This window comes from Mus musculus, chromosome 8 (assembly GCF_000001635.26).
Source record: "Mus musculus strain C57BL/6J chromosome 8, GRCm38.p6 C57BL/6J".
NCBI lineage: Eukaryota > Metazoa > Chordata > Mammalia > Rodentia > Muridae > Mus > Mus musculus.
The window spans coordinates 129,046,343-129,071,211 of NC_000074.6; the positions used below are offsets into that span (position 1 = coordinate 129,046,343).

At 38.4% G+C, this 24,869-nt stretch overlaps 2 protein-coding genes across 7 annotated transcripts in view; one reads left to right on the forward strand and one right to left on the reverse strand.

Annotated features, from left to right (window-relative positions):
* The window catches only part of Ccdc7a (coiled-coil domain containing 7A), an 85,474-nt gene extending 66,324 nt beyond the window's left edge, over positions 1-19,150 (reverse strand). For both annotated transcript variants that reach the window (NM_029061.3, NM_001197041.1), the window contains exons 1-5: positions 18,926-19,150; positions 16,560-16,677; positions 15,232-15,555; positions 12,376-12,462; positions 1,267-1,350 (exon numbers count right to left, since the gene is read on the reverse strand). In NM_029061.3, the coding sequence (NP_083337.1) occupies positions 1,267-1,350; positions 12,376-12,462; positions 15,232-15,504 (444 nt within the window). In that variant the 5' untranslated portion in view covers positions 15,505-15,555; positions 16,560-16,677; positions 18,926-19,150. The remainder of the gene's footprint in view (positions 1-1,266; positions 1,351-12,375; positions 12,463-15,231; positions 15,556-16,559; positions 16,678-18,925) is intronic.
* Positions 19,151-20,768: 1,618 nt separating this feature from the next.
* The window catches only part of Ccdc7b (coiled-coil domain containing 7B), a 116,622-nt gene continuing 112,521 nt past the window's right edge, over positions 20,769-24,869 (forward strand). For 3 of the 5 annotated variants that reach the window (NM_001369028.1, NM_001369029.1, XM_030243825.1), the window contains exon 1: positions 20,769-21,018. The gene's annotated coding sequence lies outside the window, so the exon portion shown is untranslated. The remainder of the gene's footprint in view (positions 21,019-24,869) is intronic. The other 2 variants (NM_001168369.1, NM_029292.3) reach the window with 1 other exon arrangement.

The following is a 24,869-nucleotide window of genomic DNA, read 5'->3' on the forward strand; positions in this document are numbered from 1 at the left end:
TGCTACCCTAATCAATGCTTTGCTGGCCTTTACTGGTCTTTGCTGGTCTTGACTTTATATAGAGAAAAGCACCAAAGAACTTCTGTTATTCTGGCTGATTCTGGCCCAATCCTAAGGAGCTTTGCTGTTTCTGCCGGATTATGCTGTTGCTTCTGATTCCTGTTTGGTGTTTTCTATTGGACTAGACCACTGTTTCTTGAAAAAGAGTGGAATTGTCCCAGAAACTACTTCTAAACAGGTTCACAACCAGGCTAGAAGGGAGGTTGAAGAGTTTAAGAACCCTAAATAAACTAGGTTTTGAAAAATCTAAGCCTACAACAAATGATGTCGGTTAAAAAGCATTACATATTAAATTGGACATATGTATATATTACAGAATATAAAGTATGTGATATTATATATTATTAATTATATAGTATATATAGAACAGACACTAAATGTTGGCCCTCACATATAAATATGAGTCTACTACTCCAGTTACACCAGAAAATATTATATAATAGCCAGCTTTAACCAGTCCAAATGTCTTATAAATATTATGATCATGCTGTGTTTTAAAACTTAAAGTATATTTGGAAATGAGTAAATTGTGATTTCATTTAAAAAATTTTAAACTTTTTTTTTATTTTCTGTGGTTTTCTTGTCTATATGTTTGTGCATATCCACTACATGTGCCCCTGCAGAGGCCAGAAGAGTTTGCTGGAACTCCTGGAAACAGATTTACACATGAGTGTGAGTGACTATGTAGTACTGTGAATCAAATCTGAGTCTTCTGCAACAGCAACAAGTACTCTTGACCACTGATGTGTCTTTCTTGCCACACATAATTTCATTTTTGAAAAATTATATATATATTATCATATTGAAAAAATAATAATATGTAAGAAAAAGCAGAAAGTCAATCATAACTGTGCTAATATTTTTTCATACTAGGAATTAGTACTATGGTTATCCTTTTAAAAATTGTTTTTAAATAAACATTAATCATAACATGATATTGATAATACAGACTTATTTTAAAGATGAAAATAAAATATAGAGGTCATATTTGAAAGTACTCTATTGATATTGTATTTAAAGAAAAGTCCAGAGACATAAATGTCTACATTGAGAATAAAGAAATAAAAAAATCTGTTTTGTAATGACTTTTATAATTCCACAAAGGATTGGTTTTAGGCGAATATTGCATAATGGATATCATATCACAGTTTCTACAACCAATACAAACTCTCATAGTTTATAATGGACAAAACTTGGAATACATACGCCACATTCTTCCTTAACTGCTTCTTCCAGCTGAGATGTAAATTGTGAACAGCACAACAAGAACGAACTCACATCATCACCAATCTTCAAAAAAAAAAGAAAAAACACAAAACAGAGTCACTTTCAATTTTAGAGACCACTTATATATCCACTTATTCATTTTTCTAATTAACTGTATTTGGAAAATATTTTGGTTTTGTTTAATTTCTGCTGCTTCAAACTTGGGTGGCAAAAAGCCATGTTTCAAATATTATCCCAGGAAACCCTCCTAGAAATGAAATGTGGAAGGACCTATATCCTGAGAGTGATGACACAGTATGTTTTCCTACTTCATTCTATACAGCTACAGAGACTCTAGCAGCCCAATATTATACTCCTGCTTTCAGGATGGTCTAAAGAAAAGAACTACTGTGTTATACTGTATAGAATTGCACATGTTAGAGTGGTAATGTAGGATTATGGATGAAGCTCAGTGGTAGATCAGTTGTCCAGTCAACCCAAGGATGTAGGTTCCAGTCCCAGCATAACAAAAATAGAAAAGAATGTGAACTACAACTTTTGACTGTATTTATGCTTGCCAAAATCTGTAGACTTTCAGTGTTATCTAACAGTAGCCAATCATCAATACAGAGCAATGATTAAATATCTTCTGGTAGAAGAAATATCAAAAAATGAACCCATGTCAAATCAATCTTACACACTTATTTCTAGTTAAGATTCTCACAGAAGAAGGTGTCTGCTGAAGAATAATCATAAATATATTCACAGGAGCAAACCTGATGAGACATATGTATTATTCCAGCCCTTGGAAGATTGAGGCAGGAGATTTCTAGTTTCAGGCCAGATTGAAATCCAGAGAATATTCAAGGGAACTTAGTGAAGTCGTGTCTCAAAAAATTAAAGGTTCGTTTGTGTATGTGTGTATATGTGTGCCTCTGTGTATGCATGTCATATCATCCATGAGGAGATCCACAAACAGAAATTGGTTCTTCATGTGAGTTCTAAGGAGTGAACTCAGGTCATCAGGCTTGGTGGCAAGCACTTTTACTCACTGATCACCTTGCTAGCCCTCAAAGATTTAAGGAAGTTGTAGAGTGCTTTTAAACCATACTTTAGGCCAACTTTTAGAATTCAAACAAACAAACATTGGAAGAATCATCCTGGAGAGTTGAAAAATGGATAGAGAAGATTAACCAGTCACAAATATAAAGACAGTTCCTTCCATTACACCATTGCAATTGATTGCCACAAACTAAATATCAATTTGATAAGGTTTGTAGTTTACCCATGTAAGACCAACACAACAGACAGAAGGAGTCAAGAGAATTTAGCAGATACACTGAGGAATGATAATGATAACTTGTGTACTATGTAACTCAAGCTAGTTGAGAGAGGGTACAAGGATAATTTTGGATACACAATTGTCAGGTCCAATGTTTTTCAGGCCCTAGGAAAACTGAAGAACTGCTGGCATAATATTAAGTAGGCTGCAAGAAAACAAAGGAGGTTGTAGACAGAGGCCAGGCTCACTGAAATAAGTTCAGGAACTAACACCCATACAGATAAGGAGATCAGTAAGAATTATGACAATAGATGTAAGGAAAGCTGATTATCACATGCATGCTACTAGTTTTATATTACAAATAGGTTCTTTAACATTAACAGACCTCATTTTTGTTGCAAATAGTAACATATATCTACTACTACTAATGATTATAATAGTAGTAAATATTTCAAGTCCCATAACAATGACTATAATGGGTAGATATCCTGAAAGATGCAATAGTGGCACTTATATGCTGTGGTAACACAAAACTATCTAACTTGATTAAAGGCTTTGAATTGATTCCCAGGACTGTAAACCTGGCCAACTCCCTGTGGCTGGTGAGTTCCTGGACTTAGAGGAGAATGCCCTAAACCACTCAAATTTCTAACTGCATCTAATACATCTCCTTACATACACAGAATGATACAGCTCTTATACCTCCTCAAAAAAGCTTCTTTTTTTTTAATTTGATGGGAGACTGTCATAGAAACCCACAACTGTTTCTTATTGAAAGAACAATTGACCATGGGGTACTCACCTCCAGTCAATACATCTACATCATAAGCCCCACAAGTAAGGTTTGGGGAGCATTATAGAAGAGCGAGCAAAAATAGTGTTAAAGCCAGAGGACCAGAATATCTGCTCTGAAATAATATGTCCTATACTTGACAAGAAATTGTGCCACATAAAATCTCAACAGTTTAGTCGCCTCAAAAAACCATGAGAAAGGAAACCACCACCTGATATGACAATGTAGATGAGGAAAATCTCACTGGGCCCTAATCCTAAATGAGGAGATATTGGCAATGAATAGATACTGAGTGATGGAAACTAATTCTTCTCCAGGGATAAGCCCTCTGAGAGGTTGTTCAATCCCAAATAGTCTGCCCCAAAATCCTTTAGAAAAGAGCAGCACTAAAGGAATTCAATGGGATGTGTATAGACACATTGTATGTTTATTGTCTATACAAATATTTATTTTATATACATGCATATCTATTATAAAATACTAACTAAAGAATAAGAAGCCTTGAATTTGAGGGGGGGAATGATAGGAGTTGAAGGGAGGAGAGGAAAGATAAATTGTTGCAAATAAAATAGTCCCATATGAAATTCTAACAAAATTAATATCAAAGAATAAAAATGAGACCAAGTAAAAATTACTGAAATAAGTATACCACAAAGATATAATAAAATGCCTTGTCTGTAAAAATAGGCATGTATCCCAGTAAATTCAGTGAAACAAAACCACACTGCTGAATAATACTGGTATGAAAACCCCTAGGGGACTAATATCCAATATATACAAAGAGCTCAAGAAGCCGAACTCCAGAAATTCAAATAACCCCATTAAAAATGGGGTACAGAGCTAAACAAAAAATTCTCAACTGAGGAATACCGAAGGGCTGAGAAGCACTTGAAAAAAAAAATGTTCAACATCTTTAATCATCAGGGAAATGCAAATCAAAACAGCCCTGAGATTCCACTTCACACCAATGACATTGGCTAAGATAAAAAATTCATGTGACAGCAGATGCTGGTGAGGATATAGAGAAAGAGAAACACTCCTCCATTGCTGGTGGGATTGCAAGCTTGTATAGCCACTCTGGAAATCAGTCTGGTGGTTCCTCAGAAAATTGGATATAGTACTACCAGATGATCCAGCAATTCCTCTCCTGGGCATATACCCAGAAGATGTTCCAACTGGTAATAGGACACATGCTCCACTATGTTCATAGCAGCCTTATTTATAATAGCCAGAATCTGGAAAGAACCCAGATGCCTCTCAACAGGAATGGGTACAGAAAAGGTGATACATTTACACAATGAAGTACTACTCAGCTATTAAAAAGAATGAATTTATGAAATTCTTAGGCAAATGGATGTAACTGGAGCATATCATCCTGAGTGAGGTAACCCAATCACAAAAGAACGCACATGATATGCACTCACTGATAAGTGGATATTAGCCCAGAAACTTAGAATACCCAAGATACAACTTGCAAAACACATGAAAATCAAGAAGAAGGAAGACCAACATGTGGATACTTCATTCCTCCTTAGAATAGGGAACAAAATACCTATGGAAGGAGTTACAGAGACAAAGTATGGAGCTAAGACGAAAGGATGGACCATCCAGAGACTACCCCACTCGGAGATCCATCCCATAATCAGCCATCAAACGTAGACACTGTAGCACATGAAAGCAAAATTTTGCTGAAAGAACCCTGATATAGCTGTCTCATGTGAGGCTATGCCAGTGCCTGGCAAATACAGAAGTGGATGCTCACAGTCAGCTATTGGATGGAACACAGGGCCCTCAATGGAGGAGCTAGAGAAAGTACCCAAGGAGCTGAAGGGGACTGCAACCCTATAGGTGGAACAACAATATGAACTACCCAGTACTCCCGGAGCTCGTGTCTCTAGCTGCATATATAGCAGAAGATGGCCTAGTCGGCCATCATTGGGAAGAGAGGCCCCTTGGTCCTGCAAACTTTATATGCCCCAGTACAGGGGAATGCCAGGGCCAAGAAGTGGGAGTGGGTGGGTAGGGGAGCAGGGCATGGGGGGGGGAGGGTATAGGGGAATTTAGGGATAGCATTTGAAATGTAAATGAAGAAAATATCTAATAAAAATTTGAAAAAATTTTAAAAAAGAAAAGGAAAGAAAACTTCTAGGAAGGAGTCAAAAGTGTCAGTTAGCACTGGAATGTAAAAAGAAATTGTACACCTAACTCCAGTGCTACTGTCGAAAAAGAGAAAAAGTCAGAAAAAAAAGAAAAGAAAGGAAAAGAAAAAGAAATAGAAAGACTAAAAATTGCTTCCATACTTTTCAGTTAGGATAAGAGAGGGAGTAGACTCTGCATAAGTCATGCAGTGACCAATGTTCTTACTACTACCTGATAGTACAGCACAGGAACCATGGCAGTGAAAACTGGTTTTCCACTTCCCATACCAAGGGAGAATCACTAGGCTAAATGGGGAGAAAAATTGTCCCACCTACTCAGTAATAGTAGCTGGCCCTTTCATTCATCTTGATTTTGTTGTTGGGCCTAAACATGAAATTACACTTTTAACCTTGTCTGAGCATAGCTACTGGAATGCAACAGGTCTTCTTTTTTCACCACTACTATCTACTACAACTCTAAACCACTGTAAGTCCAGATAAGAAAACAAAAAGCATTCAGACTGGAACTCTGAGTGAAAGAAATTAAGGTATATGGTGTGCACAATAAAATTATCCCTTCAATAATCAGTATGAATTTCTGAGAATTAAAAGCTACAATGACTAGTATCACAAGATCAAAGATCATGACAAACAACAACCATATGCCTGTCACCCATACCAAATGTGTAGAAACTAAAGGTTTTTTTTCTATTCTTTTTATTTATAAGATATTTTCTTCATTTACATTTCAAATGCTTTCCCCAATGTCCCCTATACCCTCCCACTGCCCTGCTCCTAAACCCACCCACTCCTTCTTCCTGGCCCTGCCATTCCCCTGTACTGGGGCATATGATCTTCACAAGACCAAGGGCCTCTCCTGACATTGATTGCCGACTAGGCCATCCTCTGCTATATATGCAACTAGAGACACATTTCTGGATGTACTGGCTAATTCATATTGTTGTTCCTCCTATAGGATTGCAGAACCCTTTAGCTCCTTGGGTACTTTCCCTAGCTCCTTCATTAGTGGCCCTGTGTTCTATCCAATAGATGACTGTGAGCAACCACTTCTGTATTTGCCAGGCACTGGCATAACTTCACAAGAAAGAGCTATATCAGAGTCCTGTCAGCAAAATCTTTTGGGCATATGCAATAGTGCCTAGGTTTGGTGGTTGTATATGTGATGGATCCCCAAGTGGGGCAGTATCTGGATGGTCCTTCCGTCTCAGCTCTGAACTTTGTCTCTTTAATACTTTCCATGGATATTTTGTTCGCCATTCTAAGAAGGAACAAAGTATCCACATGTTGGTCTTCCTTCTTCTTGAGTTTCATGTATTTTGCAAATTGTATCTTCGGTATTCTAAGTTTCTGGGCTAATATCTGCTTAGCAGTGAGTGCATATCATGTGTGTTCTTTTGTGGTTGGGTCACCTTACTCAAGATGATATCCTCCAGATCCATCCACTTGCCTAAAATTTCATAAATTCAATGTATTTAATTGCTGAGTAACACTACATTATGTAAATGTACCACATTTTCTCTATCCATTCCTCTGTTGAGGGACATCTAAATACTTTCCAGCTTCTGACTATTATAAATAAGGCTGCTGTGAACATAGTGGAGCATGTGTCTTTTTACAAGTTGGGTAAAACAACCAAACCCAGACACTATTGCATATGCCAGAGAGATTTTGCTGACAGGACTCTGATATAGCTCTCTCTTGTGAAGTTATGCCAGTGCTTGGCAAATACAAAAGTGGTTGCTCACAGTCATCTATTGGATGGAACACAGGGCCACTAATGAAGGAGCTAGGGAAAGTACCCAACATCTTCTGGGTATGTGCCCAGGAGAGGTATTACTGGGTCTTCCGGTATTATTATGTCCAATTTTCTGAGGAACTGCCAGAATGATTTCCAGAGTGGTTGTACCAGCTTGCAATCCCACCAACAATGGAGGAGTCTTCCTCTTTCTCTACAACCTCGACAGCATCTTCTGTCAACTGATTTTTTTTATCTTAGCCATTCTGATTCATGTGAGGTGGAATCTCAGGATTGTTTTGATTTGTATTTCCCTGATGATTAACGATGTAGAACATTTTTTTCAGGTGCTTCTTAGTCCTTCAGTATTCCTCAGTTGAGAATTCTTTGTTCAGCTCTGTACCCCATTTTTAATGGTGTTATTTGATTTTTCTGGAGTCCATCTTCTTGAGTTCTTTATATATATTGGATATTAGTCTCCTATATGATTTAGGATTGATAAAGATCCTTGCCCAATCTGTTGGTGACCTTTCTTTTTGTCTTATTGACAGTGTCTTTTGCCTTACAGAAGCTTTGCAATTTTATGAGGTCCCATTTGTCTATTTTCTATCTTACAGCACAAGCCACTGCTGTTCTGTTCAGGAAATTTTCCCCCTGTGCCCATATCATCAAGGCTTTTCCACACTTTCTCCTCTATAAGTTTCAGTGTCTCTGGTTTTATGTGAATTTCCTTGTTCCACTTAGACTTGGGCTTTATACAAGGAGATAAGAATGGATCAAATCATATTCTTGTACATGATAACCACCAGTTGAGCCAGCATCTTTTGTTGAAAATTCTGTCTTTTTCCAGTGAATGGTTTTAGCTCCTTTGTCAAAGATCAAGTGACCATAGGTTCATTTCTGGGCCTTCAAGTCCATTGATCTACCTGTCTGTTACAGTACTAGCACCATGCAGTTTTTATCATGATTGCTCTGTAGTATAGCTTGAGGTAAGGCATGATGATTCCACCAGAGGTTCTCTTATAATTGAGAGTAGTTTATCCTACCCTAGGTTTTTTGTTATTCCAGATGAATGTGCAAATTGCCCTTTCTAACTTGGTAAAGAATTGAGTTGGAATTTTGATGGGGATTGGATTGAACCTGTAGATTGCTTTCGGCAAGATAGCCATTTTTGCTGTTACTCCTGCCAATTCATGAGCATGGGAGATCTTTCCATCTTCTGAGACCTTTGATTTCTTTCTTCAGAGACTTGAAGTTCTTATCATACAGATCTTTCACTTTCTTAGTTAGAATCACACCAAGGTATTTTATATTATTTGTGACTATTGTGAAGAGTGTTGTTTCCCTAATTTCTTTCTCAGGCTGTTTATCCTTTGTGTAGAGAAAGGCCACTGATTTGTTTGAGTTATTTCATATCCAGCTTCTTCACTGAAGCTTTTTATGAGGTTTAGGAGTTCTCTGGTGGAATTTTTAGGATCTCTTATATATACTATCATATCATCTGCAAATAGTGATATTTTGACTTCTTCTTTTCCAATTTGTATTCCCTTGACCTCTTTCTGTTGTCTAATTATTCTGGCTAGGACTTTATTGAATAGGTAGGAAGAGAATGGACAGCCTTGTCTAGTCCCTGACTTTAGTGGGATTGCTTCAAGTTTTTCTCCATTTAGTTTGATATTGGCTACTGGTTTGCTGTATATTGCTTTTATTTTGTTTAGGTATGGGCCTTGAATTCCTGATCTTTCCAAGACTTTTATCATGAATGGGTGTTTGATTTGGTCAAACACTTTCTCAGCATCTAAGGAGATGATCATGTGTTTTTTTTGTCTTTGAGTTTGTTTATATAGTGGATTATGTTGATGGATTTCAGTATATTAAACCAATCCCGCATCCCTGAAATGAAGCCAACTTGATCATGGTGGATGATCATTTCGATGTGTTCTTGGATTCTGTTAGCAAGAATTATATTGAGTATTTTTGCATCAATTTCCATAAGGGAAATTGGTCTGCAGTTCTCGTTCTTTGTTGGGTCTTTATGTGTTTTAGGTATCAGAGTAATTGTGGCTTCATAGAATGTACTGGGTAGAGTACCTTCTGTTTCTGTTTTGTGAAATCGTTTGATAATTGGAATTAGGTCTTCTTTGGAGGTCTGATAGAACTCTGCACTAAACCTATCTGGTCCTTGGCTTTTTTTTTTCTTTTTCTTTTTTTTTTTTGGTTTGGAGACTATTAATGACTGCTTCTATTCCTTTAGGGGATATGGGACTGTTTAGGTCATCAATCTGATCCTGATTTAACCTAGGTACTTGGTATCTGTCTAGAAATTTGTCCATTTCATCCAGGTTTTCCAGTTTTGTTGAGCCTTTTAATTTAGGATCTGATGATGTTTTGGATTTCCTCATGTTCTATTGTTATGCCTCCTTTTTCATTTCTGATTTTGTTAATTAGGATACTGTCCCTGTGCCCTCTAGTTAGTCTGGCTAAGGGTTTATCTATCTTGTTGACTTTCTCAAAAACCAGCTCCTGGTTTGGTTGATTTTTTTTTTTGAATAGTTCTTTTTGTTTCCACTTGGTTGATTTCAGCATTGAGTGTGATTATTTCCTGCAGTCTACTCCTCTTGGGTGAATTTGCTTCTTTTTGTTCTAGAACTTTTAGGTGTACTGTCAAGCTGCTAGTGTGTGCTCTCTCTAGTTTCTTTTTTGGAGGCACTCAGAGCTATGAGTTTTTCTCTTAGGACTGTTTTCATTGTGTCCCATAAATTTGGGTATGTTGTGGCTTTATTTTCATTAAACTCTAAAAAGTCTTTAATTTCTTTATTTCTTCATTGACCAAGTTACCATTGAGTAGAATGTTGTTCAGCTTCCACATGAAGGTTGGCTTTCTTTTATTTATGTTGTTACTTAAAATCAGTCTTCATCCATGGTGATCTGATAGGATGCATGGGATAATTTCAATATTTTTTTATCTTTTGAAGCCTGTTTTGTAACCCATTATATGGTTGATTTTGGAGAAGATGCCCTGAGGTGCTGAGAAGAAGATATATCCTTTTGTTTTAGGATAAAATGTTCTGTAGATATCTGTTAAATCCATTCCTTTCATAACTTCTGTTAGTTTCAATGTCTCTGTTTAGTTTCTGTTTCCAAGATCTGTCCATTGTTGATAGTGGGGTGTTGAAGTCTCCCCCTATTATTTTGTATTGTGACTCCCAGTCTTCTCTCACCCCATCACCCCATTCTGGATCTCCATCACAGTTCCCCTCCTAATGTCCTCTTCTACCCAGTTTCCATTATCCATTCATCTCAGATGACTATTTAGTTTCCCTATCTGAGTAAGATTCATGCAATCTCTTGTGTGCTTTGAGATTTACTATAGAGAAACTAAAGTTTTAAACAAATGTCATTAATAGTCTCTCCAAACTGTAAGACAAACAAATCATGTAAAAGATCTAAACAGTGAACGAATTTAAATTCTGGTGAACAAAATTAAGTGCAATATAAATAAATACAGATATTAAATAGATTTATGAGAAGCTTCAATCCAGGTTTCTTATTGAATAGCCCACATCAATCCATTTTAAAACTAATTATAAATAAAAGGATAAGGTTTTATGTTTGAATAGTATAAAGGGGGACTGGCAATATTGCTAAGAGAGGAATGGGACAGGCCTGATAACCTGAATTTGGTCCCTGGAACCCATATAAATGGGAAAGAAGAAAACTAACTCCACAAAATTATCCTCTGATCTCTACATATATTCTATGGCACATGCAGTTGTTCATACACACAAAATAACAATTAAAAAATAGAAGTTGAAAAATTCAAATGCAAAAAATTGGATGAGTCAAATGTATGTAAAACAGGGCTTTCAAGATGGCTCAGCAGTTAAGGGTGCCTGATGCCTTCTCAAAACTGGGATCCAGTTATCAGCAACTCCATTTGATGGCTTACAACCTCCTGTCACTTTAGGCCAATGTCTTTTTCTGGCATCTACAGGGACCATCACATGTGCGCATGCAGACATGCAGACATGAACACATACTCATAAATAAAATTTTAAAAATACCTTAAAAGATTAAAACAAACAAGGAACAACAAGAAACAGAAACAGCCAACTTAAGAAGAACCATAGCCGGGTTTGGTGGCGCATGCCTTTAATCCCAGCACTCTGGAGGGAGAGGCAGGTGGATTTCTGAGTTCAAGGCCAGCCTGCTCTACAAAGTGAGTTCCAGGACAGCCACAGCTACATAGAGAAACCCTGTCTCAAAAAAACAAAAAACAAAAAAAAAAACAAAACAAAGAAGAAGAAGAAGAAGAAGAAGAAGAAGAAGAAGAAGAAGAAGACGAAGAAGAAGAAGAAGAAGAAGAAGAAGAAGAAGAAGAAGAAGAAGAAGAAGAAGACGAAGAGGAAGAGGAAGAGGAAGAGGAGGAGGAGGAGGAGGAAGAGGAAGAGGAAGAGGAAGAGGAAGAGGAAGAGGAAGAGGAAGAGAAAGAAGAAGAAGAAGAAGAAGAAGAAGAAGAAGAAGAAGAAGAAGAAGAAGAAGAAGAAGAAGAAGAAGAAGAAAAGAAGAAGAAAAGAAGAAGAAAAGAACCATACTGTGATTTTAATAGGTGAATTACAACTATTTACTACATTTAAAAACTCATTTTATTTTCTATCTTAAAGTTTAGAAAAGAAAATACTTTTTAAAACTTACATTTATTATTTATTTGGGGGTGGAGCTCACATTTGCTTGCAAGAGTTTACACATGGAGTTACAACTTGCAAGAGTTGGCCTTCTCCCTCCATCATGAAGGTCCTAAAAACTGAACTCAAGCTTTCAGACTTAATGGCAGGCATCTTTACCCACTGAACCGTTTTGCTGGGGCAAGAATACTTTCTTACAGCCAAGATGATCAAAATAACCAAGCTCATATTTAAAACTCACCATAGAAGCAAGACTATAAAAAGTAGACTTACAGATAGTTAAGACAGGAGGAATTGGCTGAAGTTGGAAACATTAGTACAGTTTTGTCAAATGTCACAAGAGAATCTTTGTGTAGATAGTGGCCTATTCAGACACTGTGTGTTTGTGGATTCTGAAGGTGAGGGCTAACCCCTTCCAGCATTTAATTTATTTCACTAGCATTATATACACATACAGACAAGCCTTCTGCTTCACTTTTTTCTGCTGCTTTTTCTCCATTATCATAGCAAGCTCCATAGGTGTCTTCCAAGTTAGAAACAACCTAAGAAAAATGGACAGCAAGATACATTTATTCATAGTCAAAATCCTAAAACATTCACACCATGATCTTACAGATGTCACTTTATTGCCATTAGCTTGAATATACGCTTTTTACCCTTTGACTCATCACACTTTGTCAAGAAGATGCCAAGCTCAATAGTGCTTGAGCCTGCTTCCTATGTATGAGAACACTCCAAGGCTGTATCTTCTCTATGTGGATAAATAGCTAAAATAGGTATGTGTCTATGAGTTGCTGAACTCAATGCCGAATTTTCATCAAAGTCTGATTTTCCTCTGATTATCACATTAAGTAAAAGAAATGTAAAGAGCTATACCACTCCTGGGCACATACAAGAAAGATGTCCCACAGTACCACAGGGGCACTTGCTCAGCTACATTCATAGCAGCTCTATTCGTAATAGCCAGCAACTGGAAACAACTTATATGTCCCTCAACTTAAGAATGGATAAAGAAAATGTAGTACATCTACACAACAGAATACAATTTAGCGATTAAAAACAAAGGAATCATTAAATTTTCAGGCAAAGAATGCAACCTGAGGATATATATACCTCCTGAGTGAGGTAACCCAGAACCAGAAAGACACTTATGTTTTCACTTATAAGTAGGCACTAGTGATAAAGCACAGGATAACCATGCAACAATACACAGACCCAAATAAACTGGGTAATAAGGAGGTTCCAAGGGAGGATGCATGAATCTTACTCAGATAGGGAAACTAAATAGTCGTCTGAGGGGAATGGATAATGGAAACTGGGTAGAAGAGGACATTAGGAGGGGAACTGTGATGGAGATCCAGAATGGGGTGATGGGGTGAGAGAGGACTGGGAGTCAGAATGGAAATTGGATTTGGAGGCATTTCTGGTGACTAGCTGGAGGCCTAGAAAGGAAGAGAATAGGGGGAGTCTATGAAGGTGGTGAGCTTAGATTCCTATCAGAGAGGTATATAGAATCTGAAATTGCCACCTCCTGCAGCCAGACAGGATTTCTAGAGGAAGGAGGGAGACCTCAATCCATACACAGACTCTTCAACCCAAAATTGTTTTGCTTACAATATGTGCAGGGATAAAGATGGAGCAGAGACTAAGGAAACAACTAACCAATGTATGCCCCAACTTGAGACCCATTCCATGTGAGAGAGCCAATCCCTGACACTGTTTTTATACCCTGCTGAGCTTCAAATAGGAACCTAGCATAACTGTCTCCTGAGAGGCTTCATCTAGCAGCAGAATTAGGTTCATGCAGAGATCCACAGCCAAACTTCAGGCTGAGCCTGGGTAATCTTGTAGAACAGTGGAGTGTAGAAATGGGAAACTCAGAGGTGTAAAGGATACCCCAAGAACACCTACAGATTCAATTAACCTAGGACCATAGGGACTCACAGAGCTTGGGCCACCAACCAGGAAGCATGCAAAAGCAAGTTCATATGTTCCCCTAACACTTGGAACAGAGGCTGTCACTGTCTCTGATCTCCACCATCAGATCCCCTTTTCCACTACTTGGACTGCCTGTTTGGATCTCAGTGGGAGAGGATATCCCTAAAACTGCTGGAACAAGATGCCCCAGGGTTTGGTGGTACCCAAGGGAGGACACAAAGGGGGCAAATATTTGTAAAGGTAGGACTTGGAGGACAAGAAATAGGAGGCTGTAATCTGGATGTAAAATTAATATTTTTAAAAAAACGAAAAATGTAAAGAGCAGAAAGCAATAAAATTTAAAAGACATTCTCCACAATAGCAAACTGTGATCTAACAGGTATCTTAGAAGTATGATAAACTATAATGTCTTTAATTTGGTGTCTTCCCTCCTTGTGTTCACTTAAAAGCCCATTTACAACTTGATTATCAACCATTATGTAAAAAGAAAATTAGAGAAATATCAAGGGCTATAGACTTGTCTTGCCATTCTTGCTTGGAGTATAGACAAAAATTACTATAGATGGCATGAGATTTCAAGATGCTTATATACACAAATTCCTGCTTAGAATGGTGGCCTTAACCTGACATTTAGAAATTTTGTTTTCAGGAAGCTAGAAAGAATGAGTTTTATCCCAGAAATTATGCTTTATGTTAAACTCCTGGTTATCTGGAATCTAGAATTCTAATATATGCTTGTCAGAGATCATGTGATGGTTTGTATATGCTTGGCCCAGGAAATGGCACTATTAGCTGGTATGGCCTTGGTTGAGTATATGAGTCACTGTGGGCATGGGCTTTAAGACCACCCAGTCTTCTCCTAGTTCCATTTGGAACAAGATGTAGAACTCTAAATTTCCCCAGCCCCATGTCTGCTTGGACAATGTCATGTTCTTGCTTTGATGATAATGGACTGAACCTCTGAATCTGTAAGCTAATCTCAAATAAATGTTGTCCTTTATAAGAGTTGTCTTGGTCATGGTGTCTATTCACAGCAGTGAAACTCAGACAGACCACTTTAAGTGATCACTACTCTGGGCACTGAGTGTCTAATGACTTCCTCTAGCACAAATACTATGTGAGTTGTCATAAATTACTGCCAGAGCAACTAAGCATGCCTCATACAACTTTAATAAGAGAACAGTCTATAGGCTTCATCCCATTTTCCTTCTGATTCCCTCCACATGGCTGGATGTAATAAATCTTATCATTGGCATAATGGTATACTGAGTCCATCATAACTATAGCTGATTCACCTGCTGCCTAACAGCAAATCCCCCAGCTAGTGACCAGATTTGGAATTATCCCAATAGAAGACCCAGCAAATACCTTACCATCTTCAGATTTGTGGTAATCCTCCTGACCATTTCATCAGCTGATATTTTGTCCTTCGTTTTACTCAATGGTATTGGCAAGGCAAAGCGTACAATTGACTCTCCTGTGGGTGGCGACCTCAGGACCATTGATTCATTTTTACCATACTTTGACTTGGCATTATGTTTTTCTTTTGGCTTAGGTGATGAATTCAGTAAGCCTTTCTTATAAGGTAATTCTGGAACACTTGTCAATTTCATACTAATGGTTGATGGATGCTTTGCACATTTCATTTTTGTGATTGATTTAGCTTCCAAATTACTTATGAAAAATTCAGTACCTCCCTGTAAATAAAATGTTAAGGCATTCAAAAGAAAATCTGTTCATTTAATATATCAACAAAATTATTCAATGAAATTCATATTCTATGTCTGTTTTATCGTTATGGTACCAGAGCAAGCACTTCAGGTGACATTGTTATGGTGTGAATACAAGCAGTTCTGTACAGGCTCATTTATTGGTTACTTATTTCCCAAATTATGGTACTATTTTGACAGAAACTTTAGGAGATATAGTTTAGCTAAAGGAAGTTGGTAAATGAATGCTGACTTTGACTATTTATGTCTGGTCTACAATTTCCTGTCTACCAGAGTGTGATCAGCCCCACCCTCCATATGCTTGCTATCATAAAGCTTTGCTTTACCATGGCTCAGAAGCATAGCACCAAGTACCTACTTGATGAACCCTCTGAAACTGTTAATCAAGCAGTTAATTCCCTTCAGTGGGTATTCATTATGAGATGATTTGTCACAAAAACATAAAAATAACTGAAATAGACACCACACTTCTTCTGGGAGGTGCTGACATATTTTTGGTCTTTTTGAATGACAAGTTAAATAAAAAGAAAATGTTTAAACTCAAGAATGACAACAGAGCAGTGAAAGACCCATTATTGAGTTAAAATACACCCTTGACATACACTGTTATTCCCATGTTGCACATGATTAACCTCATCTCAGAGAAGGTAGTCACAGGAAAACTCAAAAATTTAGGAAGTCTTATGGTTGGAAATTGAATAAAGATAATTTTTCTGTCTATCTTGCTTGTTTTCTATACTATTTGCTCCAAATGTTATCAATTTTGTTTTTAAATTTTACCACATTTTTTGTATGAGTAAGAGATTTAAATAAAAATCATAAAGAGCTCACTACAATAAGCTAACCCACAGACAGTTATTCTCTGCTTAACAATGAGCCTCTGTATTTAGGCCACAGTACAACTGAAGATAGGAAGAAGATTCATTCCTATGCAACTAGGAACTATTTGTTTGTCGAGGAGAGTTACTTACAGTTGTGCTGCAGGATCTGTTATCCTCTCTGTGCTTTCATCATTCTGAAGGTAAGTCCTGAATTGTATACATGATGACCTGATGTGAATATCATTTGCTCTCAAGGAGGATCGGAATGCTGTCAAAGAAGAATAAGAACAACAACAACATCCACAGCCACAACAAAAACATAATCAACAAACCTCACCTTAGAAAATTTCCAAACATAATATAGGACTATTGCACAAACAAAAACAATGTTAGAAAGCAAATGGGGTTCTGGGCTCTAATACAGTTAGGATCCGTATTGCAGAGATAAGCAGGCAGATATTTCTGTTGAGTTCTGAAGTAAACGCCTCAAAACCAGTGCTAATAAAGGTGTACACTTTGCTTGTCTACCACTGTAGAGAGACTTTAGAAGACTACAGTTTCCATTGGGAATGTCTTAAACAGTGTTCACCTCATATTGGAGACAATTATGGCACAGGAATATGGAAAGTGTTATAAATAAGTAAGTAGATTATTCCATCACCTTCAGTCACACCTAAACTTGACAATAAAACCACAGGCAACAAGGTAAGTTTGAGCTGGGAGCCTTGAATAATGCCAAGTAGAAAGTAGCAGTTCTAGCATCTGAACTGTCAGTTCTGCTTCTTTGTTCCTAGTCCTCATTTAGTCCCAGTCTAGGAAAGACTGAACTCCTGTTGGGGATTTTTCTCAAATCTCCTTCAGGATGTATAAGCATGAAAAGTAGTCAGCAGAGAACTACATTTCCCTTTAAATGTGCTCCAGTGGCTCTCAAACTTCCTAATGTTGCAATGCTTTAATGCAGTTCCTCATGTTGTGGTGACGCCCAACCATAACATTATTTTCATTGCTAGTTCCTAGCTGTAATTTTGCTATTGTTGTGAGTTGTAAATATTTAATATGCAGGATGTCTGATAGGCAACCTCTGTGAAAGTGTCATTTTACCCGCCCCCACCCACCCACCCCCAAAGGGGGTCTTGGGCTTTTTTTTTCCTTCTGTTTGTTTGTTTTCTCCTTTTCTGTTTTCTATATTATTCCATTTTATTATTTTCTATTTTTAGATGCATGCTCATTTTCTACTGAGAGTGAAAAGAAAGGATGTGGATTCAGGTGGATGGGGAAGTAGGAGGATCTGGAAGGAGGTAAGGGAGGGAAACCCATAATCAGAACACATTGTATCCAAAAAAATCTATTTTCAATCAAAGATCAGCAGTGGCATGAAATAAACTATTTTCATAAAGGTTTTAAAGACCCAATTTCTCGACTATGTTGGGCATAATTCCTAATGTAAGTAGAAAATACTCATTGATACAATTGTGGACTTAAAAATACAAATAGTTTTTCTTGTAAGCTTTTGTTAATATTTCAGCCAACAGAAAACATTTCAGGTAAAAGGTCTAAGAGACACCTTATAAAATTTTAAATATGCACACCCAGTGACAGGTATACACATATCAAATATGTGTGAGAAAAACAATGAAGCCTGGTGTCTGGAACATGAAGAGGAGCAGCAATTTCAGTAACTCAAGAGACACCAATGCCTACTGGACTTAAGTCTCCTAGACAACTGTCAGAGAGGAAATAGAAGGAACATGAATATAAGAATTTGAGAGAAATGTGGCTAAAATAGAGAATAATTCCTGTATTACTAGAGAGGAAATGTGGTCAGGGGAGGTTCCTAATGAGAAAAAGTAACAAGTTTTCATGTCGCTGTGGGTTGAAATGTGTTCTGCCCCAGATATATGCAGACCCTGTGTGAATGTGACCTTGGTTTGGAATTAGGGTGGTTGAAGATGTCGTCAGACTGAGTTCATGTTAGACTAGATCAGGCCCCAATCTAAGTGTTTCCGAATACAAAGTAAATACAGGCACACAGAGAAGAGAATGTGCCTGCATTTGAGGCAGATATTGCCTCATATACGACGGGTCTATAAGTCAAAGGACAGTAATGATTGCAAACAACCACCAGAAGTGAGCAGAGCAGTACACATTTGTCTCGCTACAACTCTCTAGGAGAAACCTGCCCTGGAAACACCTTAAGTTTGAGTTTCTAATCTAGGGACTGGGTAGTGATTAACGTCCACTTCAAGCCACAAAGTCTATGCTACCTTGTTGCACCAGCCTTAGGAAACACATACTAGGATGTGGAAATAAACTAATGGAAAGTAGTTTCTGACTGGTAGAGATCCAATAGCTGAACAAATACCCCTAAGAAACAAGAGAGGGCCTTAAATATGGCAGTTGTGCATCAGGACTCAACAACAGGAATGCTCTTGCCAAACAGAGAGCCTAAATAAAGTTCGCCCTTAACATTTCAGGAAGGCAGCCCCTCCCACCTGCTCTCCTCTTAAGAGGTGTACCTGCTGAGGCTGTTGGAAGTGGTCTTACTGGGTGGCTTGGCTTTGGGGTGGCAGGCTGGAAGGTGAGAATCTATTTGTCTGAGAAAGTTGTAAATTCCGCGTTTCCTACACCTCTTTGGAAGATGCCAGCAAACTCTCCAGACAACAGCTCTGCCCCAGTACAAACTGACATCTGTGCTGAAAGGGAAAGGGGGGCCTTTGCGCCCAGGGTGGTAACAACCGACCACAGGGCACGCGCCTGGCCCACCCTGATCCCTTGCGCCCAGGGAGCAGAAACGATCACAGGGCTACAGGGCGTGGCGCGTGAGGTTTGACTCACCAGGATCCCTCACTCCCACATATGAAGTAAATAAGGAACAAAACCAGAGGATGCAAACAGCTGCCTCCAGCTCTTTGTGCCCTAGCAGCTACAGCTACAAGGAGTCAAGTGTGGGTGCCACGGATCATGGAAGCCTAGAACACCTATGCCACATTTCAGATGACTAAGTAAATAAATAAATAAATAAATAAATAAATAAATAAATAAGCAAGCCAACAGAGAGCTTGCGGTGCCGTGTCAGCGAACAAGGAACAGTGGTTTTTTCCAGAGTGGAATAGGTGAGAGGGTGTCAGGTATAGGTTTTCGCAGAAAACAAAACAAATACATACATACCAACCTAAGTAAAGAAAATGGGTTGAAATGAACTAAAGGAGAGACGTAACATAGGCTAGCTTCAAACTCATGGAAATTTTTCTGTCTCAGCCTACTGAATGCTGAGACACCACACCATGTATATTATAACAAATTTCTATAAGTCCAAGGAGATATGCTAGCATGTCTTGTCATGTTTCAACAAAAGTAAGTTTTCATGGGAAACTTTCAAAAACAAAGACCTGTTGAGTAAATACAGCTGAAATCCTAACAGGGCAAACATTTCTTTAATGATGTTACATGTTCACTTCCTCAGGACATGCTATGCAGTTGCTATACATCTTTTTTTTTTTAATTTCTAGATATGTCATTTATTTTTTACCACATTTTTATTAGATATTTTCTTCATTTATATTTCAAATGCTATCCCAAAAGTCCACTATACCCTCCCCCTACCCTGCTCCCCTACCCACTCACTCCCACTTCTTGGCCCTGGTGTTCCCCTGTACTGGGGCATATAAAGTTTGCTAGACCAAGGGGCCTCTCTTCCCAATAATGGCCGACTAGGCCATCTTCTGCTACATGCTATAAACACATAATTTCAACCCTTTTCATCTTCTCTCATAGGGAACATACTCAGGATGAGGCAAGGAAAAACCAAATTACCTCCCTGTCACAACCAAACTTTAATGATAATTCCATAATGACATTGTAACTCCAAGGCTGCTTCTGATGATAGACGTTAGCACAAGAAGCTGCTTAATGGCTCATTTCTCCTTTAGTTCATTTCAACCCATTTTCTTTACTTAGGTTGGTATGTATGTATTTGTTTTGTTTTCTGCGAAAACCTATACCTGACACCCTCTCACCTATTCCACTCTGGAAAAAACCACTGTTCCTTGTTCGCTGACACGGCACCGCAAGCTCTCTGTTGGCTTGCTTATTTATTTATTTATTTATTTATTTATTTATTTATTTAGTCATCTGAAATGTGGCATAGGTGTTCTAGGCTTCCATGATCCGTGGCACCCACACTTGACTCCTTGTAGCTGTAGCTGCTAGGGCACAAAGAGCTGGAGGCAGCTGTTTGCATCCTCTGGTTTTGTTCCTTATTTACTTCATATGTGGGAGTGAGGGATCCTGGTGAGTCAAACCTCACGCGCCACGCCCTGTAGCCCTGTGATCGTTTCTGCTCCCTGGGCGCAAGGGATCAGGGTGGGCCAGGCGCGTGCCCTGTGGTCGGTTGTTACCACCCTGGGCGCAAAGGCCCCCCTTTCCCTTTCAGCACAGATGTCAGTTTGTACTGGGGCAGAGCTGTTGTCTGGAGAGTTTGCTGGCATCTTCCAAAGAGGTGTAGGAAACGCGGAATTTACAACTTTCTCAGACAAATAGATTCTCACCTTCCAGCCTGCCACCCCAAAGCCAAGCCACCCAGTAAGACCACTTCCAACAGCCTCAGCAGGTACACCTCTTAAGAGGAGAGCAGGTGGGAGGGGCTGCCTTCCTGAAATGTTAAGGGCGAACTTTATTTAGGCTCTCTGTTTGGCAAGAGCATTCCTGTTGTTGAGTCCTGATGCACAACTGCCATATTTAAGGCCCTCTCTTGTTTCTTAGGGGTATTTGTTCAGCTATTGGATCTCTACCAGTCAGAAACTACTTTCCATTAGTTTATTTCCACATCCTAGTATGTGTTTCCTAAGGCTGGTGCAACAAGGTAGCATAGACTTTGTGGCTTGAAGTGGACGTTAATCACTACCCAGTCCCTAGATTAGAAACTCAAACTTAAGGTGTTTCCAGGGCAGGTTTCTCCTAGAGAGTTGTAGCGAGACAAATGTGTACTGCTCTGCTCACTTCTGGTGGTTGTTTGCAATCATTACTGTCCTTTGACTTATAGACCCGTCGTATATGAGGCAATATCTGCCTCAAATGCAGGCACATTCTCTTCTCTGTGTGCCTGTATTTACTTTGTATTCGGAAACACTTAGATTGGGGCCTGATCTAGTCTAACATGAACTCAGTCTGATGACATCTTCAACCACCCTAATTCCAAACCAAGGTCACATTCACACAGGGTCTGCATATATCTGGGGCAGAACACATTTCAACCCACAGCGACATGAAAACTTGTTACTTTTTCTCATTAGGAACCTCCCCTGACCACATTTCCTCTCTAGTAATACAGGAATTATTCTCTATTTTAGCCACATTTCTCTCAAATTCTTATATTCATGTTCCTTCTATTTCCTCTCTGACAGTTGTCTAGGAGACTTAAGTCCAGTAGGCATTGGTGTCTCTTGAGTTACTGAAATTGCTGCTCCTCTTCATGTTCCAGACACCAGGCTTCATTGTTTTTCTCACACATATTTGATATGTGTATACCTGTCACTGGGTGTGCATATTTAAAATTTTATAAGGTGTCTCTTAGACCTTTTACCTGAAATGTTTTCTGTTGGCTGAAATATTAACAAAAGCTTATAAGAAAAACTATTTGTATTTTTAAGTCCACAATTGTATCAATGAGTATTTTCTACTTACATTAGGAATTATGCCCAACATAGTCGAGAAATTGGGTCTTTAAAACCTTTATGAAAATAGTTTATTTCATGCCACTGCTGATCTTTGATTGAAAATAGATTTTTTTGGATACAATGTGTTCTGATTATGGGTTTCCCTCCCTTACCTCCTTCCAGATCCTCCTACTTCCCCATCCACCTGAATCCACATCCTTTCTTTTCACTCTCAGTAGAAAATGAGCATGCATCTAAAAATAGAAAATAATAAAATGGAATAATATAGAAAACAGAAAAGGAGAAAACAAACAAACAGAAGGAAAAAAAAAGCCCAAGACCCCCTTTGGGGGTGGGTGGGTGGGGGCGGGTAAAATGACACTTTCACAGAGGTTGCCTATCAGACATCCTGCATATTAAATATTTACAACTCACAACAATAGCAAAATTACAGCTAGGAACTAGCAATGAAAATAATGTTATGGTTGGGCGTCACCACAACATGAGGAACTGCATTAAAGCATTGCAACATTAGGAAGTTTGAGAGCCACTGGAGCACATTTAAAGGGAAATGTAGTTCTCTGCTGACTACTTTTCATGCTTATACATCCTGAAGGAGATTTGAGAAAAATCCCCAACAGGAGTTCAGTCTTTCCTAGACTGGGACTAAATGAGGACTAGGAACAAAGAAGCAGAACTGACAGTTCAGATGCTAGAACTGCTACTTTCTACTTGGCATTATTCAAGGCTCCCAGCCCAAACTTACCTTGTTGCCTGTGGTTTTATTGTCAAGTTTAGGTGTGACTGAAGGTGATGGAATAATCTACTTACTTATTTATAACACTTTCCATATTCCTGTGCCATAATTGTCTCCAAAATAAGATAAGCTCTTTATTATTTTTTTTTAAATCTTCTTTGTAGAGGTGAGTAGAGATAACAAGTTCCTACCTCACATCCAGTTTTCTTTCTGAATTGGAACTGCCTTTCCAGAGGGAAAGTCCTGAACTGGATTTCTCTGATAACTCCCATGCCTGAGAGCTAGAAAATGAATCCCAGGGAAATTGGACCCCTGAAGAGTGGGGAGTCACACAGACATGGTCAAGGATCTGGTGATCTGAATGGATAAATCCCTTATTATTAAGTTAAGAGGATAGGATCAGTTGTTATCTACCAAAGGGGAAAAGAGCTAAGTAAAAAATGAAAATCTCAGCCTTTTAATACTGGGAGTGCTGCAGGAGCTAGGGAAGGACACACATTGGATTGCAGAGACAGAACTTTGGATGGAAAAGGGAAAGAAGTTTGCTTTTGAATAGGAAAATGGGAGGAGTTGCAGAGCAAGCAGTGGGAACTCCCTAGTCCCTGGCCTGAGAGGTAGCAGGAGAGGACTCCCAGCTGCTACAACCCCACATTGCCTGAATGCCCAGAAAATGTTGAGGTTAGGAAGCTGGTTGGGATTGATAATCAATTTGTGGACACTCTCCTGAATTTGGAAGAGCCCAAATTAGAGTGCCAAATTAAGATGAACAATGCTGTGACTGCAGAAACTACAACCTTCCTGGTCAGGTTTGGACTCTTGATGATGAGAGGTGACCACCACATGGCCAGCTTAAAGTACTCCTAGTTTGGAGCATCCCAGCCCTGAGAAACTGCACAACCCACACAGCCACTCCCACTACAGCCTTCATTCAAGCTCTGTTCCTTCAGCACTAACTCTGACTAAGCTGGTGGTGGCAGGAGGCTTGGCCTCTAGTCCCAGACCTTAGCTGGTTCATTTTTAGCTTAGCAGCACTGACCAGCTCCTTAGCTGGTTTATTCTTTAAAATATATTTATTTGTTGGTCCTTGGTGAGTTTGAAATTTAGATAAAATTTATAATCTTATGAGAAAAAAATATTAAATGAGGTTTGAAGAGATGGCTCAGTGGTTAAGAACACTGACTTCTCTTCCAGGAATCCTGAGTTCAATTTCCAGCAACCACATGGTGGCTCACTACCATCTGTAGTGGAATCAGAATCCCTCTTCTGATGTGTCTGAAAACAATGACAATATACTCACATACATAAAATAAACTAATAAATCTAAAAAAGAAATATTCAATGATACCTTTGATGTTCTCATATTGTATCAGTGATATGCTCCATTTTCTGAAAGTGTTTTATTTTTCTCATTTAGCTGCCTACTTCTTTTTGCTGTATTTTTCTTTTCTTTTCTTTTCTCTTCTCTTCTTTTCTTTCCTTATCTTTTCTATTAATGTCCTGAGAATATTTTAATGTTCTTTTAAAGAGTAGATTCCAGTACTCTTTAAGAGTCAGAAATTCATCTTTATTTTTTGTTGGAGTATTTCTTCCTGGCTGTTTCCTTTGGATCTCTTGTTATCAGTCTGTCAGTATTTACATAATTCAAGGTATCTCTCAGTTTTGCTCTTCAATACTTTATTATTTTCTCTGTATTGCTTTGTTTTTGTGTATCTGCTGCTATCTATAAGATCATTCAATCTGGTCTCCTACCTTACTAACCTGTTCTGCAGAATAGTCAATTATGTTGTCCATTTTTATTTGTACTATTTCCATTTGGGTCTTTTAAAGCACCAATTATATCTGTTTATAATGTATAAGCACTAGCCTACTTGTGTTGCATGTGAGGCCACAAAGCCCAGTTATTATATCTTAACTTTGCCAATGTATCCACACTCAGCATGGTCTCAAACATGCATTCACATTCTTTGGGAGGAGATATTGTTCTTAGTCTTAATCAGGTTGCAAAGAAAAAAGAAGTACATGAATAAAAGCTTGGGCCTGTCTAGTCTG